The sequence below is a fragment of the Artemia sp. Qi Xiang Cuo genome, chromosome 13, assembly GCF_049724085.1.
Source record: "Artemia sp. Qi Xiang Cuo chromosome 13, ASM4972408v1, whole genome shotgun sequence".
Classification (NCBI taxonomy): domain Eukaryota; kingdom Metazoa; phylum Arthropoda; class Branchiopoda; order Anostraca; family Artemiidae; genus Artemia; species Artemia sp. Qi Xiang Cuo.
The window spans coordinates 5,536,457-5,557,608 of NC_142806.1; the positions used below are offsets into that span (position 1 = coordinate 5,536,457).

Below are 21,152 nucleotides of genomic sequence, written 5' to 3' on the forward strand. Positions count from 1 at the left end.
GAGAGGTATCACTCTCTTTGAAAAGGTGTAGAGGCGTACGCAAATAGCATGGAGATTCCTAGGGGCGTACGCAAACTATAACATTGATTACTACTAGTATATGTCAATAAATTGACAATCTATAGTCATTTTTTTCTCAGTAAAGCGTAAATTATGTTCAAGTCATGAAAAGGCATGAGGGTTACCAGCCAGGGTTGCCAACAGCCGACGTCAAAAAAGAGTGCAAATCAAGGCCAAAAAAGAGTACAAGTCAAAATATTTGCGCAAGCGTGGCTGCCACCACGTGTAAAACCCCTTTCAATGTTCTGACCACCCTTACACCATATAAAAATAATTATCAATTATCATACGATCAATAAATATTTTATCTTTTAATTTCTCAAATGTATTTAAAATAAAGTTAGGAGAACTCCCTACTTACACCAACCTCTAAATAATGGATTAGATAATGATTATCCTTCTGTTTTTTAGCTTAAGAGGTAATCCTCTGGTGGAAATTTGCAGGTGTTTGTTTTGATTGCTTGGATCTTTAACTGAACTACAGTTGACTGCATCAATTTTTTAGTTAAAGTCTTGTCTCTATTTTATCCAATTATTTTGAAAGGAACAGAAGAAGTCGGACTAACTAGTCGTGAACTATAGCTGACTTCACTGCAGTCAAGTCAAGTACCGTACCCTAGCAGCGAAAAAAAAATGGTGAAATCATTCTTAGTCACACAAAATAATTCTTCTTCTTCCTCTACTAGATTTTCTCCTTCTTTCCTTTTCTTGTAAATTAATTAAAGAAAACTTTTTCCACAAAATAAGTTTTTCAAAGAAAAGTAAAGAACTCCATTAAACCAAAAATGAGTAAAAATAAAATAAAATAATCTATCAAGCGGGAAACTACCACAAATAAGCATCGATTAATAAATGAAACCTAAAACGAACAAAAATTACAATAAATAACCGAGTCAAACTCGAAACGAGCAGAAATTAACATGAGTAGGGCTCAAAACCCCTATGCCTTCCCAAGGCCAGAACATCATTTGCACTTTACTGAAAAAACTAGAAAATTTTTACTTTTAAAACTTCAATAAATCAAACAATATTAACATTTTGATTACTAAGTATCAGTTTATGTGTATTAAACTGACAATACACATTCATTATTTTTTTTTTTGTAAAGTGCAAATTATGTTCTGGCCTTGGGAAGGCATATGGGAAGTATCAGTATATGTATATTAAGCTGACAATGCACATTCCTTTGTATTTTTTTTAGTAAAGTGCAAATTATGTTCTGGCCTTGGGAAGGCACATGGGAAGTATCAGTATATGTATATTAAACTGACAATACACATTCATTTGTATTTTTTTAATTAAAATGCAAATTACCATGCAAGCGAAATTTACATATTAATTTTCTTATGTTTTGGCTAAATGGATTTCTCGAAATTTTGTTCTCACGTAACTTACGAATTACCTTACGTAACGAATTTCTATATCCGTAGGTTTTATTACGTATATTAGGGAGTTTGCCCCCTAGTTAATAGCTCCCTCTTTACGCTAAAGTTCAAATTTTGTTCGAATCACAAAACCCCTGAATCACAAAGGCCGTTTAATTAGAATAGATAGCTCTTTTGAAAGTACTAAAAAAACTTTAGCGTAAAGAGCGAGGTATTGACTAGGGGGCTAACCCCCTCATATACACAATAATTTCTGCTTGTTTTAAGTTTTAATGTTGCTCCTTACTTTCAGTTGAAAAAACTTGTTTTTTATTTTTCATTTAATTACTATCTAAAACCACAGATTATTGTGAAACATAATAAATAATCTGTGCTAAAACTTGAGTAGGGCTGACAACCCGCATGCCTTCTCAACACCAGGATGTAAATTGCACTTTACTGAAAACAAAATTCATTTTAGTTGTTTTCACGGTACTTGTGTATTATCCCAAACCCACATAATAAGTTAAATAAGGATAATAAAAATGAAATATACCAAAACATGATAAAAGTGTAATACTTTAGTAACAAAATTTCAGAAACTAAAACAATGAATTATGGAAATCTGGCCTTCGACAACCTGGATACACTTAAATTCTTTTGATTTATTTAAATCGTAAGAGCAGAAGTAGTAATAGTAGTGGCCCCTAAAGTTTCAACTTATATTACAGTTGTCCTCGATATATTGCTGAGGTGTCTTATTGGAAACTATACACACAGTGCTTTTTTATTTAGTTTTACAGCAACATTTAGTTTTAAATTACATAACTGTGTGTGATTGTGTTGGCGGGGGGGGGGGGATACCCAAAATCTGTAGAGACATAGTTCCTGGACCATTCTACTACGCTGAACAAAATCGTAGTTTCAAAATTTTTAGAGGACGTGTTTGGAAAATGGATGGGTTTAGAAGGAGGGTTGCCTGCCCTCCAATCTCTTTTGAATCTTAAAAAGGGAACTAGAACTTTTTGATTTAGTTCAATATCCGTCTAAATATTCCTTGAAAGTAGTATTCCTTGAAACCTTTCTACTCTTAGCTTGCCCTGTAGCAATAGCTGTAGCAGCATTAGTGACAGTATGCGTACAGCCCTCTTTCGCAATTTCGATCTGATACGTTTGGGGAAAAGAGGCTACCAGGAAAGGGTGAGGGGGCTAGTTGCCCTCTTTGACTTTTTATTCTTAAAAGGTAGCTAAAATTGTGAATTTCTGATCAAATGAGCCTCTTCTAAAATCGAATGAGCCCTTTTTCAAGTTTCTACGACAAAGCTTTCAATGAAAACCCTATATGCCCCCAGGGAATGGCTTATAACCCTTGCCCTGAAGACTGTGGGGGAGTGTCCTGCTCAAAGGTATAATTTCCGGAACTTTCAACTAAGTTGAACAAAATGGCTATCTTAAAATTTTGATTGAATGTGTTTGGGGAAATGGTGGGCATGGAAGGATGCTAGGTGCCTTCTAATTTTTTCGACTGTTAAAAAGGGCACTAGCACTTTGAATTTATATCGACTGAGCCCTTTTTCAAGTTTATATATCGAATGTTATTTATATCCAATGAGCCCTTATTCAAGTTTCTACGACAAAGCTTTCAATGAAAACCTTATATGTCCACAGGGCATAGCTTATAACTCTTGCCCTGAAGACTGTGGGGGAGTGTCCTGCTCAAAGGTATAATTTCCAGAACTTTCAACTACGTTGAAAAAATGGCTGTCTCGAAATATTGATTCGATGTGTTTGGGGAAATGTTGGGCGTGGAAGGGGTGTTAGTTTTCTTCCAATCACTTTCGACTATTAAAAAGGGCACTAGCCATTTCAATTTCCAATCGAATGAGACCTTTTTGAAGTTTCTACGACAACGCTTTCTATAAAACCTTATATGCCCCCAGGGCATAACTTACAGCCCTTGCCCTGAGAAATATAGGGGGGGAGTGTCATCCTCAAAGACCTAATTTTCAGAATTTCAACTACGTTGAACAAAATGGTTATCTCAAAATTTTGATTGAATGTGTTTGGGGAAATGGTGGGTGTAAGAGGGGGGTTAGTTGCCATCCAATCACTTTCAACTATTAAAATGGGCACTAGCCCTTTGAATTTATATCGAATGAGCCCTTTTTCAAGTTTCTACGAAAAAGCTTTCAATGAAAACCTTATATGCCCTCAGGGCATAGCTAATTACCCTTGCCCCGAAGACCATGGGGGAGTTTCCTGCTCAAAGGTATAATTTCCGGAACTTTTAACTACGTTGAACAAAATGGCTATCTCAAATTTTTAATTGGATGTGTTTGGGGAAATTTTGGGCGTGGAAGGGGTGTTAGCTGCCTTCCAATCACTTTCGACAAAATGGCACTAACCATTTCAATTTCCAATCGAATGAGCCCTTTTTGAAGTTTATACGACAACGTATTCTATAAAACCTTATATGCCCCCGGGGCATAACTTATCACCCTTGCCCTGAGGAATATGGGGGCGGGGGTTGTCATCCTCAAAGACCTAATTTCCAGAACTTTCAACTACGTTGAACAAATTGGTTATCTCAACATTTTGATTGGATGTGTTTGGGGAAATGGTGGGCGTGGAAGGGGGTTAGCTGAATTCCAGTTTTTTCAACAGTTAAAAAGGGCACTAGCCGTTCCAATTTTAAATCGAATGAGCCCTTTTCCAAGTTTTTACGACAACTCCTTCGATACGAAGTGCCGTGGTATGGAAAAAAATAATACATTGTGCCAACATACTTCTTTACTTAGGCAGCACGATTGCACTCCCTATGATAAAACATACCATTTGAGCTACTGAAGACGCATTAATACCCTCGTCTTTTATTCCAGAATATTCATAGCCTGCCTCTTAACATACTCCCAAGAAGTTCCAATTTTCCTTAAATTTTTCCTTACGACATCCTCCCATCCCTATTTATAATCATAGATATAGAAGAGCTATAATGGGAAGAGTCCTTATACGCACTGAGACCCTTGGTGACAGATATTATTTAGGTTGATCGTACTGCCAAGATGGGTGTACTGTGCTCCATACGCTCCATAACTAACAGAGGCGGGCTTTGATTCCGTGGACTGATTGCCTACAGGCAGTCAAATTGCCTCTGAATTCTTTTTGTCAACTTAGCGTCAACCAGCAATTCAAAGGTGGAGCAAAGCTAGGTTGTGACTCAAACTATGCAAATTATGTACAACATTTTTCAGACATTTTGACTATTATTGATATTGTGTCAGAGACTTTGAGCGGCGTGTGATTCCAGAGTATCAAGATAAATTTTTTGAAATAGATCTACCATAGACTAAATATTATCAAACAAATAATTGAAAGATACCTGGTATTTGCAAAAGAGGCATACGAAATGTTTATCGATTTCAAGCCAGGTTTTGAAATAAATTAAAAACTTTTAACCACAAAACTAGTTCTTCAAAGAAAAATAGAGAGCTTAACTAAACCAAAATTGAACAAAAATAAAGTAAAATAATGTTCCAAGCATAAAACTACCACAAACCACCATCAATAAATAAATGTAACCCAAGAAAAACAGAATTACAGTAAATAACAGAGTCAAACTCGAAACGAGCAGAAATTAACATGAATAGGGCTTACAACCCCCATGCCTTCTCAACACCAGGATATAATCTGCACTTTACTGAAAACAAAATACATTTTAGTTGTTTTCACGGTACTTGTTTATTATCCCAAACACACACAATAAGTTAAATAAGGTTAATAAAAATGAAAGGCAAAACATGATAAAAATGTAATACTTTAGTAACAAAATTATAGAAACTACAACAAAGAATTATGGAAATCTGTCCACCAAAACCACACTATGCTAAATACCTAACATAGGCACTACTATTTATTAAATATTTAATCAAAATATACCTTCATACTCATTTACTTGTTTTTGGTTTAATGGAGCTCTTTACTTTTCCTTGGAAAAACTTGTTTTGTGAAAAATGTTTTTAAAATTACTTTCTGTTTGTCTTTTATTGGCAGTCTTTTTCGTGGAATAAAAAACTAATATCTTAAATCTTTTCGGTTTTTTGTCTATGAAAATCCTTAGTTTGGCTTGCTATTTGTGTGTTGGAAAAAGTTTTTACCTATGTTTATTCCTGACACAAGTAGTATCGTTTAAATTTATTTTATACCTCCTCAATTTGACCTGAAAAAAAAAAAAATCCCAAGAAATTTGATCTTTGCTCTTCGACAACCTGGATACACTTAAATTCTCTTGATTACTTTAAATCGTAAGAGCAGAAGTAGTAATAATAGTGGCCCCTAAAGTTTCAACTTATATTACAGTCGTTCTCGATATATTGCTGAGGTGTCTTATTTGAAACTATACACACAGTGCTTTTTTGTTTATTTTTACAGCAACATTTAGGTTTAAAATACATAAATCGTAGCTTCAAAATTTTTACAGGACGTGTTTGGAAAATGAATGGGCTTAGAAGGAGGGTTGCCTGCCCTCCAATCTCTTTTGACTCTTAAAAAGGGCACTAGAAGTTTTGATTTAGTTCAATATCCGTCTAAATATTCCTTGAAAGTAGTATTCCTTGAAACCTTTCTACTCTTAGCTTGCCCAGAAGCAATAGCTGTAGCAGCATTAGTGGCAGTATGCGCACAGCCCTATTTCGCAATTTCGATCTGATACGTTTGGGGAAAAGAGGCTACCAGGAAAGGGTGAGGGGGCTAGTTGCCCTCTTTGACTTTTTATTCTTAAAAGGTAGCTAAAATTGTGAATTTCTGATCAAATGAGCCTCTTCTAAAATCGAATGAGCCCTTTTTCAAGTTTCTACGACAAAGCTTTCAATGAAAACCTTATATCCCCCCTGGGCATAACTTATAACCCTTGCCCTGAAGACTGTGGGAGGAGTGCTCTGCTCAAAGATATAATTTCAAGAACTTTCAACTGCTTTGAACAAAATGTCCGTCTAAAAATATTGATTGGATGTATCGGGGGAAATGGTTGGCGTGGAAGGGTTGTTAGTTGCCTTCCAATCGCTTTCGACTATTAAAAAGGGCACTAGCCATTTCAATTTCCAATCGACTGAGCCCTTTTGGAAGTTTCTGCGACAACACTTTCTATAAAATCTTATATACCCCCAGGGCATAACTTAAAACCCTTGCCCTGAGGAATATGGGGGGGGGTTGTCATCCTCGAAGACCTTATTTCCAGAACTTTCAACTACGTTGAACAAAATGGTTATCTCAAAATTTTGATTGAATGTGTTTGTGGAAATGGTGGGCGTGGAAGGGTGTTAGGTGCCTTCAAATTTTTTCGACAGTTAAAAAGGGCACTAGCCCTTTGAATTTATATCGAATGAGCCCTTTTTCAAGTTTATAGATCGAATTTTATTTATATCGAATGAGCCCTTATTCAAGTTTTTACGACAAAACTTTCAATGAAAACCTTATATGCCCCCAGAACATAGCTTATAACCCTTGCCCTGAAGACTTTGGGGGAGTGTCCTGCTCAAAGGTATAAATTCCAGAACTTTCAACTACGTTGAACAAAATGGCTATCTCAAAATTTTGATTGGATGTGTTTGGGGAAATGGTGGGCGTGGAAGGGGTGTTAGTTTTCTTCCAATCACTTTCGACTATTAAAAAGGGCACTAGCCGTTTCAATTTCCAATCAAATGAGACCTTTTTTAAGTTTCTACGACAACGCTTTCTATAAAAACCTTATATGCCCCCAGGGCATAACTTACAGCCCTTGCCCTGAGAAATATAGGGGGGGGATTGTCATCCTCAAAGACCTAATTTTCAGAACTTTCAACTACGATGAACGAAATGGTTATTTCAAAATTTTGATTGAATGTGTTTGGGGAAATGGTGGGTGTGAGGGGGGGGGGGGGTTAGTTGCCATCCAATCACTTTCAAGTATTAAAATGGGCACTAGCCCTTTGAATTTATATCGAATAAGCCCTTTTTGAAGTTTCTACGACAAAGCTTTCAATGAAAACCTTATATGCCCTCAGGGCATAGCTAATAACCCTTGCCTTGAAGACTGTCGGAGAGTTTCCTGCTCAAAGGTATAATTTCCAGAACTTTCAACTACGTTGAACAAAATGGGTATCTCAAACTTTTAATTGGATGTGTTTGGGGAAATATTGGGCGTGGAAGGGGTGTTAGTTGCCTTCCAATCACTTTCGACTATTAAAATGGGCACTAGCCATTTCAATTTCCAATCGAATGAGCCCTTTTTGAAGTTTCTACGACAACGCTTTCTATAAAAGCTTATAAGCCCCAAGGGCAAAACTTACAACACTTGCCCCGAGGAATAAGGGGGGGGGTGTCATCCTCAAAGACCTTATTTCCAGTACTTTCAACTACGTTGAACAAAATGGTTATCTCAAAAATTTTCTTGGATGTGTTAGGGGAAAAGGTGGGTGTGAGAGGGGGGGTTAGTTGCCATCCAATCACTTTCGACTATTAAAATGGGCACTAGCCCTTTGAATTTCCAATCGAATGAGCCTTTTTTGAAGTTTCGAAGATAACGCTTTCTATAAAAACCTTGTATGCCCCCATGATATAACTTACAACCCTTGCCCTGAGGCCTTTGGAGGAGTGTCCTTCTCAAAAACATAATTTCTATCTGCAAATCAACTACTCTGAGCAAAATTGCTATCTGAAAATTTTGATTGGAGGTGTTTTGGGAAATGGTGGGCGTGGAAGGGGTGTTAGTTGCCTTCCGATCACTTTTGACTATTAAATAGGACACAAGTCACTCCAATTTCCGATTGAATGAGCCATTTTCGAGGTTTCTACGACAACTTCTTCGATAAAAAGTGCCTTTGTCAAAAGGAAAAGAAAATACATTGTGCCAGCATCGTTCTTAAATGCCCACAGGGCATAACTTAAAACTCTTGCCCTGAGGGCTGTGGGTAGTGTCTTCCTTAAAAACCTAATTTCCTTCTGGAAATCAACTACGCTGAACAGAATGGCTATCTCAAAATTTTGATTGAATATTAGTTGCCTTCCGATTTTTTCGACATTTAAAAAGGACACTAGCCGTTCCAATTTCCAATCGAATGAGCCCTTTTCCAAGTCTATACGACAACCCCTTCGATACGAAGTGCCTTGGTTTGGAAAAAAATAATACATTGTGCCAACATAGGCAGCGCGATTGCGCTCCCTATGACAAAATATACCATTTGACCTACTGAAGACGCATTCATACGCTCGTCTTTTATTCCAGCATATTCATAGCCTTCCTCTTAACATACTCCCAAGAAGTTCCTATTTCTCTTAAATCTTTCCTTACGACATCCTCCTATCCCTATTTATAATCATAGATATAGAAGAGCTATTAATTCTTAATTATAGTCATCTTACCCGGAATGTCTTTTTTTTTAATCTTTCCTTGGGAAATCCTTCCATCCCTAATTACAATCATAGTCATGGAAGAGATATTGGCTCTTAATTATAGTCATGTAACCAGAAATACATTTTTTGCCATCTTGCCAAATGATTAATAAAATGAAACATGCAACTTGAGTTACTGAAGACACATTCCTGGGCCAACATCCCGCTCTAAAAAATAATAGTACATGAATTAATGCTCTTACTACTACTACTACTACTACTACTACTACTACTACTACTACTACTACTAACAGCTCGCTGCAGCCAGAAGTGCCTGAGCCCAGCATAGCTAGACAAGCTCCGCCTCCATCCCAATATATTTAAATCTTCCCTCTTTACACCCTCTCAGGAAGTTACCATTTCCCTTAAATCTATCTTTGTAATATCCTCCTATCCCAACCGTTGACAACCTAATAATTTAAATAATTCAGCCTGAACCACAAATATTAGAAGACAGATGTTCACTATTTTGCCAAAAAGGTTTGCAAAATCAACTGTGAGACACGGGTACCTCTGGAATATCTGTTTGTTCCAAGATTTAACGTAGTACTTATAAGAATACATACAAGAACCATGCTTTTTAGAACTTTTATACTTTGATGTTGGTTTAATATGGAAGAAAAACTAATGGAACCACTAACAGTGTTTTATTACTGACCAAAATTATATAATTTAAAACAAGCAGAATTTTAAAAAATGGGTGGATCGCTGTTAAAACTATTTGCACTGTTTATTAGTATGTATACCATGAGCTGGCTGAAAGAAATCTAAAAATTTGCTAGGTAATTTATCGATAAATGATGTTTCATGGTCCTAGCTTAATCTGCGACCTTCAACCTTTTTCTCACTATTATGCTGACTTTTAAGTTGAATTGTTCTGTATACAACATATTTGCCCATCTGAAGCATCTTTCATGATAAATATTATGGCTAAGCCGTAATATAGGAGATAATGTGGTAAAACAAAGAAAGTTAGGACGCTCAATAGCCAGTAAACACAAGAAAAATGTTATGTTTTGGCCAAAACTTTGCTCACTTTGCCTCCGTGCAAAAAAGTGCCAGCAAAGCCAAGAAAAATGTCAAGAGCCAGTAAACACAAGAAAATGTAATCTTTTAGGCAAAACCTTCGCTCACTTTGCCTCAGTTCAAAAAGTCCATGAAACTACACATATTACGACGGTAGACTATATAACAGCCGGAAGCTTTAACATCCTGTGAAGTCGAAGCAAATTCAGTCCAAGATTTTCTATACAAGTCCAGTGGACATTGTTCGTCACGCGTCAAGCCAAAATTAAATCCAATCTTTTTTCCCAAATTTCTAGAACTATTTTACCACAGTTCTGCCCTAGCAAAGACATATGTATGAATGATAGATAGACCTATCTATCAACAAGTAAAATAACATAATTTTTATGCAATCCTAAAAAGGGCTTATCCAAGATTTCCCTCTCAATCACTCGGACTATCTGCCTTGGCTTTTTCTAAAATTAGCCATGTCTTGATGCCTACTGCAAAATACAGTTAGTGGATTATGGATGTAAAGAGGATGCATCTTAAGTGAAATTTTATAGACGAATTTTTATCCTTTTTGCAATGATGACGGCCGAACAAAAGTCTCGGACACAATGTTTATATTGTCTTTGTCTTCACTGACTGGACCTCCTCGCTTTGTTCATTGTTCTGTATTTTCTCTTATTACCAGGTTTAGTCACTCAAGCGTCAGGACTTTTTTTTTATCTTTATGATGAAAGATCCAAAGGGAGGGTAAAGATGGTTCTCGTAGAACAATTTTACTAAATTAGTCAACAGAATGGTAAGCCAAGCATCCAGACTCATTGGATCTGTCCTGTACTAAATATTAATGCCATTCTTTACTAGTTGTAATTAACTCAGTACGCACCACGAATCTTTGAAGAAAAAAGTTGATCGTGTTCATAATTATGTCTCCTTTGGAAAAGGTTTGCCTTCCCAAATATGTTCTGACAGCCGGAAGAAAGAATTAAGTCAAGAAAAGTGAAAATTGAAGTGCTAAGGTTTCACTGCATTAAATCTTTGAAAAAAAGGTGGTAAAAATAACCACATAATCATTAAAACCTATTGAGCCCTCGCACTTCATATCTTCTATTGATTAACTAAAAAAACAAGTTTTTTAACTGATAGTAAGGAGCGATATTAAAACTTAAAACGAACAGAAATTATTATGTATGTAAAAGGGACTGTCCCCTCCTCAACGCCTCACTTTTTGTGCTAAAGTTTTTTATTGTTTTAAAAAAATGAGTTGTGAGAAAGACTCAAACTTTAGCATAAAGAGCGAGGCGTTGAGGAGGGGACAGCCCCTTTCAAATACAGACTAATTTCTGTTCGTTTTAAGTTTTAATGTCACTCCTTACTTTCAGTTAAAAAAACTTGTTTTTTTATTTAATTTCTGAACGTTTTTGAATTAGTGTAGCTTTGATTTTGACTCACCGTAAATGAATAATTAAAACCAAATTCACATATTAATTTCCTTTTTTTTGGCTAAATGGCTTTCTCGAAATTTTTTTCTGACGTAACTTGCGAATTAACTTACGTAACGAATTTCTATATTCATATTTTTATTACGTATATTAGGGGTTCACCCCCTAGTCAATACCTCACTCTTTACGCTAAAGTTCAAATTTTGTTCTAATCAAAAACTCCTAAATCACAAAGGCCGGTTAAATAGAATATATAGTTCTTTTGAAAGTACTATAAAAAACTTAGCGTAAAGAGCAAGTTACTGACTAGGGGGCGGACCCCCTTAAATACGTAAGAATTTCTGTTCGTTTTAAGTTTTAACGTTGTTCCTTACTTTAAGTTGAAAAAAACTTGTTTTTCTTATTTAATTTCTGATCGTTTTTTAAATAATGCTGGGAAATCTGGTGCCCCCTTCATAGAAATGTCCCTTCCCCCAAGGAAACATCCTCCATGGAAAGATTCTCCCTCATAACCCCTTCTCCAACCCCACCCCCACCCCCCCACCAGAAGAAAATTCCTCCTGAAAACGCCTGTATACTTCCCAATACCGTAATCAATACTATATGTAAACAATGGGCAAAGTTTATAACTTACAGCCCTTCCCCCGAGAACTGTGGGGGATTAAGTCATCCTCAAAGACATATTAATTAGATTGTCGACTATGCTGAACAAAATGGCTATCTAAACATTTTGGATTGGGTGACTTCAGGGAAAAAATGAGCGTGGGAGGGGGCCCAGTTGCCCTCTAATTTTATGGTTACTTAAAAAGGGCACTAGAACTTTTAATTTCTGTTCGAATGAGCCCTCTTAAAACATTCTAGGACTAATAGATCGATACGATCGCCCCTGGGAAAATAAAAACAAACAAACAAATAAACACGCATTCGTGATCTTTCTTCTTGCAAAAAATTTGAAATTCCACATTTTTGCAGATAGGAGATTTAAACTTCTATAGTAGGGTTCTCTAATCTGATGGTGTGATTTTCATTAAAGTTCCATGACTTTTAGAGGTTGTTTCCCCGTTTTTTCAAAAATAAGGCAAATTTTCTCAGAAGCGCAACTTTTGATGGGTAAAACTAAACTCGATGAAACTTACATATTTAAAATAAGCATACAAATCTGATTATTTTGATGTATCTATTGGTATCAGAATTCTGTTTTTTAGAGTTTCGGTTACTATTGAGCCGGGTCGCTCCTTACTTACAGTTCGTTACCACGAACTGTTTGATGATATCTCTATCTGTTCATCTTATAGCATCTTTTAAGTAATTTTTATGTATACTGAAATAGTAACAACTGGAATTTTAGTACCCAAGTGACTCCAGAAAGGTGCCAACTTTGGGAGAGACGGGTGCCTCTTCAAACATATTTTGTCAGCAGGGAAAAAATATCAAGTCAATAAATATGCGGATCTAAGTGCCACAGCTTTACCGACTTAAATTTGTAAATATAGAATACAATTGAAAAAAAATTTAGTAAAATTGACCTCCCCTCCCCTCCCTCCTTTCTCTTCAAATATTGTTGTCAGTTGTACCTCAATCTGCTGGTTTAAATGACATTCGTTAAAAAAAATTAAGGTAATCTACATCAAATTACAGGGATATTGACATTTGTGAGCTGTAGTGACTCCACAGAGGCACCATCTTCAGGAGAGGAGTGCCTCCTCAAAGATGTTTAGTCAGCTGGCTCAAAGAAAAAAAAATGAAGTTCATAACAATAAATAAAAGTTCAAATAGGGATAAAATTCTTTTAATAGACAGTGTTTCACAAACAGTGATGGAAATTCATAAAAAATACCAGATATTTCGGTCACATATGCAGTGACCGAAATAAGTAGTAAAACTGATTTTACTACTGATCGAGAAGTTTTACTACTGATGACGATCATTGCATTTGTGACCGAAATATCTGGTATATTTGTGAATTTCTATCACTCTTTGTGAAACACTGTCTATTAAAAGGATTTTATCCCTATTCGAACTTTTATTTATTGTCATGGAAAGGCAGTGTGGTCTCCGAAACTATCTATATATGAAGTTCATAAAAGTATAGATGGAAGCAACGAGATTTTATTAAACCAAATCCATAAAAATATATTATATTATATTATATATATTATATTAATATCATTAATATTATTATTCTATATTTTTATATATATATTATAATATATTATATTATAATTAATATATTATATAAAATATATTATATATAATATAAAATATTATATATTTTATTTTAAAAATAAAAATATATATATTAACCAGTTTCAACCGGTCGGTCATAAAATTTGTATGTCCTCCTCTTAATATTTTGAAATAGTATCTCTACTTGTTCATCTTTTGACGCTCATTTAATAGTCTTCTGTACACTACACAGGAATAGGGACAACAGTGAACATACTGCTGTGATGATTCCAAAATAGGATCCGTTTCAGAAGATAGATCCCTCCCAAACATATTCAGTCAGCTGGTTTAAAAAAGAAATGTCAAGTTTAATGAAGTGTGGAGAGAAGAACAACGGTTTCACCGACTCAAATAAGTAATAGAAAATTAAAGACATCAAGTAAACTAAAATAATTTAAAGTAAAATGTCACTAAATATGCTTAGTACTCCACCATGTCAAATATGTTTGTAGTAAGTATATTCCTTTTTTTTTAGGTATTTCACATCAAAATACAAGAATAGTGACAACTGTGAGCTTAGTGACGTAGATGTTGGCTGGTCAACATTCTATCTCACAGAAAATCGTGATTACGACACTTGGTATAGAACCGACTTGTCTGCAAACTGTAATGATGGCTCTGATGATGTTGAATCTATAGCCGTTGACAGTGAGTATGCTATGTATTCTTGGGTAGTAGTAAAATCTTTGAAAATAAATTAAAATCGTTAATCAAGTCAACCTTCTGATTTTTAATTAGTAATCAGTAATCCTCTAAGTGCTAGAGTATCATTTATACTTTATTGAAAGTATAAATGATACTCTCAAGCTTTTTCATACATCCTGGGAATGGATGTGGTTACCCCTGCGGATAATGAACTCTCAAGCTTTTTCATACATCCTGGGAATGGATGTGGTTACCCCTGCGGAGAAAGAAGATGCTGTTGTGCTTAACATTAACTAAACGGTGTGCAACGACATTTGATGTGTAGTATAAATGAGAGATGGTGACGTTGGTAATAAGACAGATGTAAAGTTCTGCATAGTTTTATTATTGTACTTTTGTTTACTAGCCAAATTAAGTGTAATATTTTACCCTCCCAATTTTAGGGTTATGAAGATTAAGTTAAGTCTAAATTATTTTAACCTAAAGTGTCAATAGGAAGAACGAGGCAAAAAAAATTTTCAAAAGAGTATTTTTAAAAAAGAAACTTTCGAAAAAAGAAGTTTTTTAAAGAAAAGTAAAGGCCATATTAAACTTAAAATCAGTAGAAATAGTAACCTACTTAAAAAAAATAGGATGACTAATGTCAGAGCATTATCCAGGATTCTTGTTCGGGGGGGGGGGCTTTGGATTGGTTTTACCTAAAAAAAGTTAAAAAGCAGATCAAAATTTATTTAAAAATAATTTGAAACGTTTTTACTAGTCAGGCAAACATTTCAGGGAGGGGAGGGAGGCTTTCAAACCCTAAACCCCCTGGATATGGCCTGTTAGACCTCTTTGGTCTTATCTGTCTTTAAATGACTGCTCAAAATATTTGTAAACTTTCAAGTAGTATCTAGAGTCAAAAATCGTCAAGGCTACAAATATTTGCCACACAGAGCAAAACTTGCACTTAGTGAAAAAGAAAACAACCAAATAACCGTGGATTGACAGTCTAATATACATATTTTATATACTTATTCCTTAAAGTTTTAATAATTTTGTATTTATTAAAGTGAAAAAAGTGAAAACATTTAAAATGTATTTTGTTTTCAGTAAAGTACAAATAGTGTTCTAGTCTTGAGAGGGCATGGGGGTTGTCAGCTCTACTCGTGTTGATTTTGCTTGTTTTAGGTTTAACTCGTACATTTTTTCATCTATTTGTTGATGATGATTTGTGGTATTTTTAAGTTTGGAAGGTTAATTGACTTTATTTATGCTCATTTTTGGCTTACTTGAACTCTTTACTTTTCTTTTATTACATGTTTTGTTAAAAAAGATTCTTGAATTAGTCTGTTATAGGGGCAAAAATGTCTGGCAGAGTACTTTTTCTCAGATCACCTTGGAATAAGGACATCAATATTTGTTTCAAAGACTTTGAACATTTCAATCATACCAATTCTGAACGCTTTCTTTAGAATATTGTTTCTAAAAGCTCTGCCATTAAACAACCTGAAACAAAGTGGTAGACGGAACTATCACAGTTTTTAACAACATTGCGTTCATATTTTCCCACGAGCTAGATACGACGCACAAGTGGAAAATAGTTTTGTATATGTGAAACTTTTAAAGGCTTGTATTGAATTCCCTCCTTTTGTTACTCTATCAGCCCTCCTCTCAAGCCCATTCATTTCCCAAACATATCTAGCCAAAATGTTTCAGGAGCAGTTAGGGTATAGCAGCAGTTAGGGTATCTTTAGCACGGGGGATAACATCTAGTGTCAGTCTAAAATACAACACTAGCTCATAATATATTCAATTTTCAACTAGTATAACAGAGCCATATTGACTGAAACAGTAATGATTGATCATGAAATTATATATGGATGCATTACAGAATATAGTTACAATTAACGATAAAAGATTATTTGTTATTGTTTGTTCCAAAACGGTTTGTTCCAAAATCTTCCAGTATTTTTGATTATTGGCTTTTATTTAGCCGTCCGTGTCGAAAATTTAGTATTAATTAATCTTTATTTACCAACTAATCACCGGAATATCAATTCTGAAGGGTTATTTGCTATTGCTTGTGACCCGCTGAGCACCTGTATTGATAAAATCATAGCTCATAGTATATCTTGTGCAAATTTAGGCGATTTTAACTGTAATTTAAGTGAGGTTAATCCAAGTGCCCATTCCTCGATTATCTCAAGTTTGTTTGAGAATTCCTTTCCACTATCCCTAAAAATTCTAATTTTACTTATATCCATAATTCTTTTAGCCCGTCAGATCGTGATCATGTTACAGCCTCAAATGATCTTGACATCTCCCAGGTTAAAGATCATCTTGACAAACAGCTTTCCGACCACCTTTCCATCTCCTTCTTTTTCCCTATTTTAACTAACCCTAAACGTTTAAACCCGCTTTTCCTAAAACCTCTAAGTCTAAAACCTCTAACTTATTTCTACATGTCTTCTTATTTACATAGTCTTTTTCATGGAAAAAAGAAGATATTTTACATCTAAAATGGCTGTCTCAAAATTTTGGCGAGATATGTTTGGAAAATGAATGGGCTTGAGAGGAGGGCTGATCACACTCATCTATCTTTTGATTCTTAAAAAGAGTACTTGAAATTTTAATTTCCAATCGAATTAGCTCCTTTAAAAGTTTTAATAATATTTCTAGCTATTATAGAGCGTCGCTGCCTATGATATTGCTTATATGCCCTTTTGAAAACCAGCATACATATAGTTTTTTCGTTTGATTGAAACTCCCCCTAAGCGTTCCCTAAGACTTTCACCCTTGTACCCTTAATGTCATTAGTTACAGTAACGGTATTGGTAGTATTAATATTATACATATAAATCCACCACAAGTTACCCTTAAAGGTCTAACTTATTAATATAAATCGTTTTTGAGATATTTTTTTGTCATCTTTTTGAAATCTATATGCTCATAGTTCGTATTGATTTTTTTCAACACCCACCTAAATATTCCTTGAAAGCTTCACCTCAATACTCTTAGCTTGCTTAGTAGCAATAGTTGTAGTAGCATCAGTAGTAGAATACACATAGCAAATTTGGTTTCTTCAACATCCCCTTCAAGAAACGATGGAAGTTTCAACTTAATACCATCAACCGCTCTTGAAGCATTTCTGATATGTCCTCTCGATAACCTGTGCAGGCATAATGTATTTCGATTTAATTGCATACAGTCTCAATATTTTTCGAAATTTTCGCCTTAATACCCTTAGTTTTAGTAGCAGCAGCAGTAGTAGGAGCAGTAGAATTAATAGTAGTAGCCAAAGCATTAGTGGCAATAGTAATAGTAGTAGTAAAAATAGTAGCAGTAGTAGTAGCATGACCAGAAGCAGTAGCATTAGGATGCAAATATTTTCTTTTGGTTAGTTCAACATCCCTCAAAACAAGCCCTGTTAGTTTCAAATTCATAAGCAGCACTGTTCCTCAGATTTTGGTGCTACACCCTTTTGACAACCTGCATACAGAGGGCGTGTTCTAATTCAGTTCAACCTCCCCCTTCAAAGTTTTTTGAAAATTTCACATTCATAACCTTAGGCATAGTTGTAATAGTAGTCACAGCAGTAGTGTTGATATTACTAGTAATAGAACTGAATAGCGGTAGTACTACCAGCAGCATTGCCTTTTGGTCTGTACACCTATTGCCTTTTGGTCTGTAGAACTTCCCTCTTACCAAGTCCTGAAAGTTTCAACTTATTACAATTAGCCATCGCTATGACATTGCTTGACAAAGACATGACAGAACCACACATCTCATTTGTAAAACTTCTAAAGTTAACAATTTGTTAATTCTAAAAAACAACGAGACCTTCAATTTTTGGTCAAATTTGGACAAATGGTTAAGCTTTGGGAAATTATTTACTAGATAGGCTAGAGGACACGAAATCATAGGGACCAAAAGACAAGATCAATTGTATAAGATATTAATTAAGTTAAAGTTTGTAGGAAAGTGGCTGGACTATAAGTGACGGTGGGAAGCATAAAATAGTGACCATGCACGATAGATATCATACAGAGCCACAGAGGTGTGGCATACGGTACAACTGTTCAATCCCGGTAAATTTCTGACAGGAAATTCTGAATTTGCAGGCTGTTTTTCCTTATACAAATCAAGAAGCCGCATTTACCTACCAGCCGTAAAAGAAATGACTTACGCTTCGAATCTGGCTAGTTGCCAAAAGGAATGCTTGCAAAAGCGAAGTTTCACTTGTAACTCGGTCGCTTATACAGATTCTTACCAATCCAAGCAGATTCGTGGAAATTGTGAGCTAAGTCCTTGGGAAGCAGATGACCTCGATAGATCACGTGAACTACTTAATGATAATGGCTATTATGTATATGCTCGAATGGGAAAAGAATGTGGAGAAGCTGGTGGCTATGGTTATGGTTCATCAGGTGAGCAAGTCTTTCTTTGGTTCACTAATACAAGGTCTTCAAAGTATTTTTAGACAGGTTCGAGAGACTGTATGTCTAATGGCAGCTTTTTAGACTTTCAGTTACACATAATAAAATAAGCTTCAAAATACCCTTCTTTATGCTCATATCAAACTGGTCTAAGATGAAGTTTACTGGAACTAATTAAAAGAAATCATAGCCGAACCTTTGTATAGAGACTAGATATAGCTTTTGAATTTAAAAAACGGTTTCAAATTTTTACCTCCTTGCCTTCTTCTTAATATCTGTTTTGATAAGGGAAAATCTTTTTCGATTAGGACCAAGTTAAGCCTGCTTGTTTTATACTTTTCCACAGTTGTATTTTACTTAATTAAATAAAAAAATTCAGCATTTTTACAACTGAAAGTACGGAACAACATTAAAACTAAAAAAAATTAAAAATTATTCCGTATATGAGAGGGGTGGTCCCTACCTCAACCCTCACTCGTTACTCAAAGGCCTGAAAGCTCTTTGAAAAATACTTCCCATTCAAACTCAACGGTCTCCGTGTTTCAGAGGTCACTCTTAAAGAACTGAGACAAAAAGGCAATTCTTAGCAAAGAAGAATAGAACCCATTATTTGATCCCAAAGGACCTTGGCCCGGACACTGGAGACACTATTTTAGTATGAAGCCTTAAATTTCTGTTTTAATACTTGAAAAGAAGCCAAAAAGACTTATTTATCTCTTTTTTGAAAATCAATAATTGTAAGACATTTATTTTTGGGGGGCGGGGGGGGGGGGTGGTGTTGGTCTACCAATGGTAATCTTTAAAGTATTTAAAAGTGACTCTTTCATTGTTAACATTTTCTTTTTTGTTGATGTTTAGGAAGTAATGTCAATGACGTATCTGCCAGTGGGGTAGACTGCATTTCAAGATGTCAAGAAAATAAGAAAATGGGATACTGGTTTTGTGACACCGATGAACGGGGTGCTTGGGATTACTGTTGTTCACCATCGAGTAAATGTGGATACTCTGAAGGACAGCCAATACCCTGGTAAACGCCTATTTTCCATATATCCTTATTATTTGTTATCCAAGGTAGAAAAAATAAATAGAACTTGCTACTGAAATATTCTGTTTGTAAAACTACATATTTTGATGCTTAAAAAAAGTACTTGCAGATAAATATAACAAAATAGAACTAAAATTTTGTCTGCCAGGCAAATTCACTTGATTTTCTTGTAAGGGTGGGGGGGAGTGTGGGGAAGGAGTAACAATTGAAAAATAGATTTTAGTTGAGTGACTTGAACCAGAAGTACCAAAAAATAGGGGAAACTCAGTGTGAAGGGATGGGGCAGGTCCCAAGCCCCACCCCGCACCTCCTATATGCATATCCCTTTTCATTAAGAAATCTATTTGAAATATAAATCACAAAAAAAACCTTTTTTGTTGGTGTGTTGTAAATTATGACACCTTTTTCTAAAAGCTAAGAATTACCAGAAACCATAGCTGTAAACCATTTCACCCAAAAGCCACTTTTATTTCGTACGTGGCCAATTAGGTAAGCTTAATTTTTGTTTTCCAGGGGTTAAACCATCTTTTTGTCTTATCAAAGATTGGAAATAGCCAAGTTAAAATAAGCAACAATAAGAATTGTCAAAATCCAAGCTGTCCCGAAATTGAAACAACTTAATTATGTTAATCATCATTAATCATCCCAAGTGGTTATTAAAATAATATATTTTACATATTATCTAAGTGTGCCCACGTAACCTTTTCTGATAAATTCACAAAACTGGAAATCTAAAAATTTCCTTAAAAAGAATTTAAAAATGTGAAAAATTTCTCATCTAAAAACAATCTATTTTAAAACTTCGCGACAAGGACTGATTTCACTCGATAGAAATCTAAACAACTGGAATATGCTTGACAAAAATTGATAATTCGTTAAAACCTTAGGAGAAAATTTGGAAAAAATGAGAAAATTGAAAATAGGAAAAACTTTGGGGAAAATTTTTTTTGAAAAAAACAAAATTTGCATGAACAAATAATAATTAATAGGCAGGTGAACAATAATTAATCGTTGATGCATTTCGATTTCCTTTAAAGGCTTCCAACTAGATCTATTCTCTTCTGACTTTCTAGAGGCTTGCAAATTTTCTTCGACTGGTGTTTTACACCCTTTTTCATGACATGATCCCCCCCCCTAGTATCAACTTTCTTTAGTTCCTTTGAATCTCCTTTAGCCTTTTCCTATTTGCTTAGTCCTTTTTAACTTTTCTTTACTTCATTCGGTACTCTTTTAGTACATTTTAACTCTCATTACCATTTCGGCACCTTTGAGCATCCTTTCTTTGCATTTAACATACTTGTTCCCTCCCAAATTCCTTTAGTCCTTTCTGGTTTTCACAGTTCCTTCCAATTTCCTTTGATACCTTCGAACTTGATTCAGCCCCTTTTCTACTTTTTAGTTTCTTATGGCTTTATTTGCAACATTTAGACTTCCTTTATTCCTTTTTTCCTTTTTTTTAGGGTTTCCTCTTGTGTTTTTCACAAGTCTTAGACAAGGGTTGCCACCCCTAGTG

General features: G+C 35.1%; 2 protein-coding genes across 2 annotated transcripts in view; one reads left to right on the top strand and one right to left on the bottom strand.

The window, feature by feature from the left end:
* LOC148944876 (uncharacterized) overlaps positions 1-21,152 on the bottom strand; it is a 142,188-nt gene that overhangs the window by 6,772 nt on the left and 114,264 nt on the right. The gene's annotated exons all lie outside the window — the stretch shown is intronic.
* On the top strand, positions 14,008-19,625 carry LOC148944877 (uncharacterized). Its single transcript, XM_089098852.1, has 3 exons — positions 14,008-14,179; positions 18,280-18,585; positions 19,453-19,625. Exons 2-3 carry the CDS (start codon positions 18,336-18,338, stop codon positions 19,623-19,625), a joined length of 423 nt encoding a protein of 140 aa, XP_088954978.1. The 5' UTR covers positions 14,008-14,179; positions 18,280-18,335.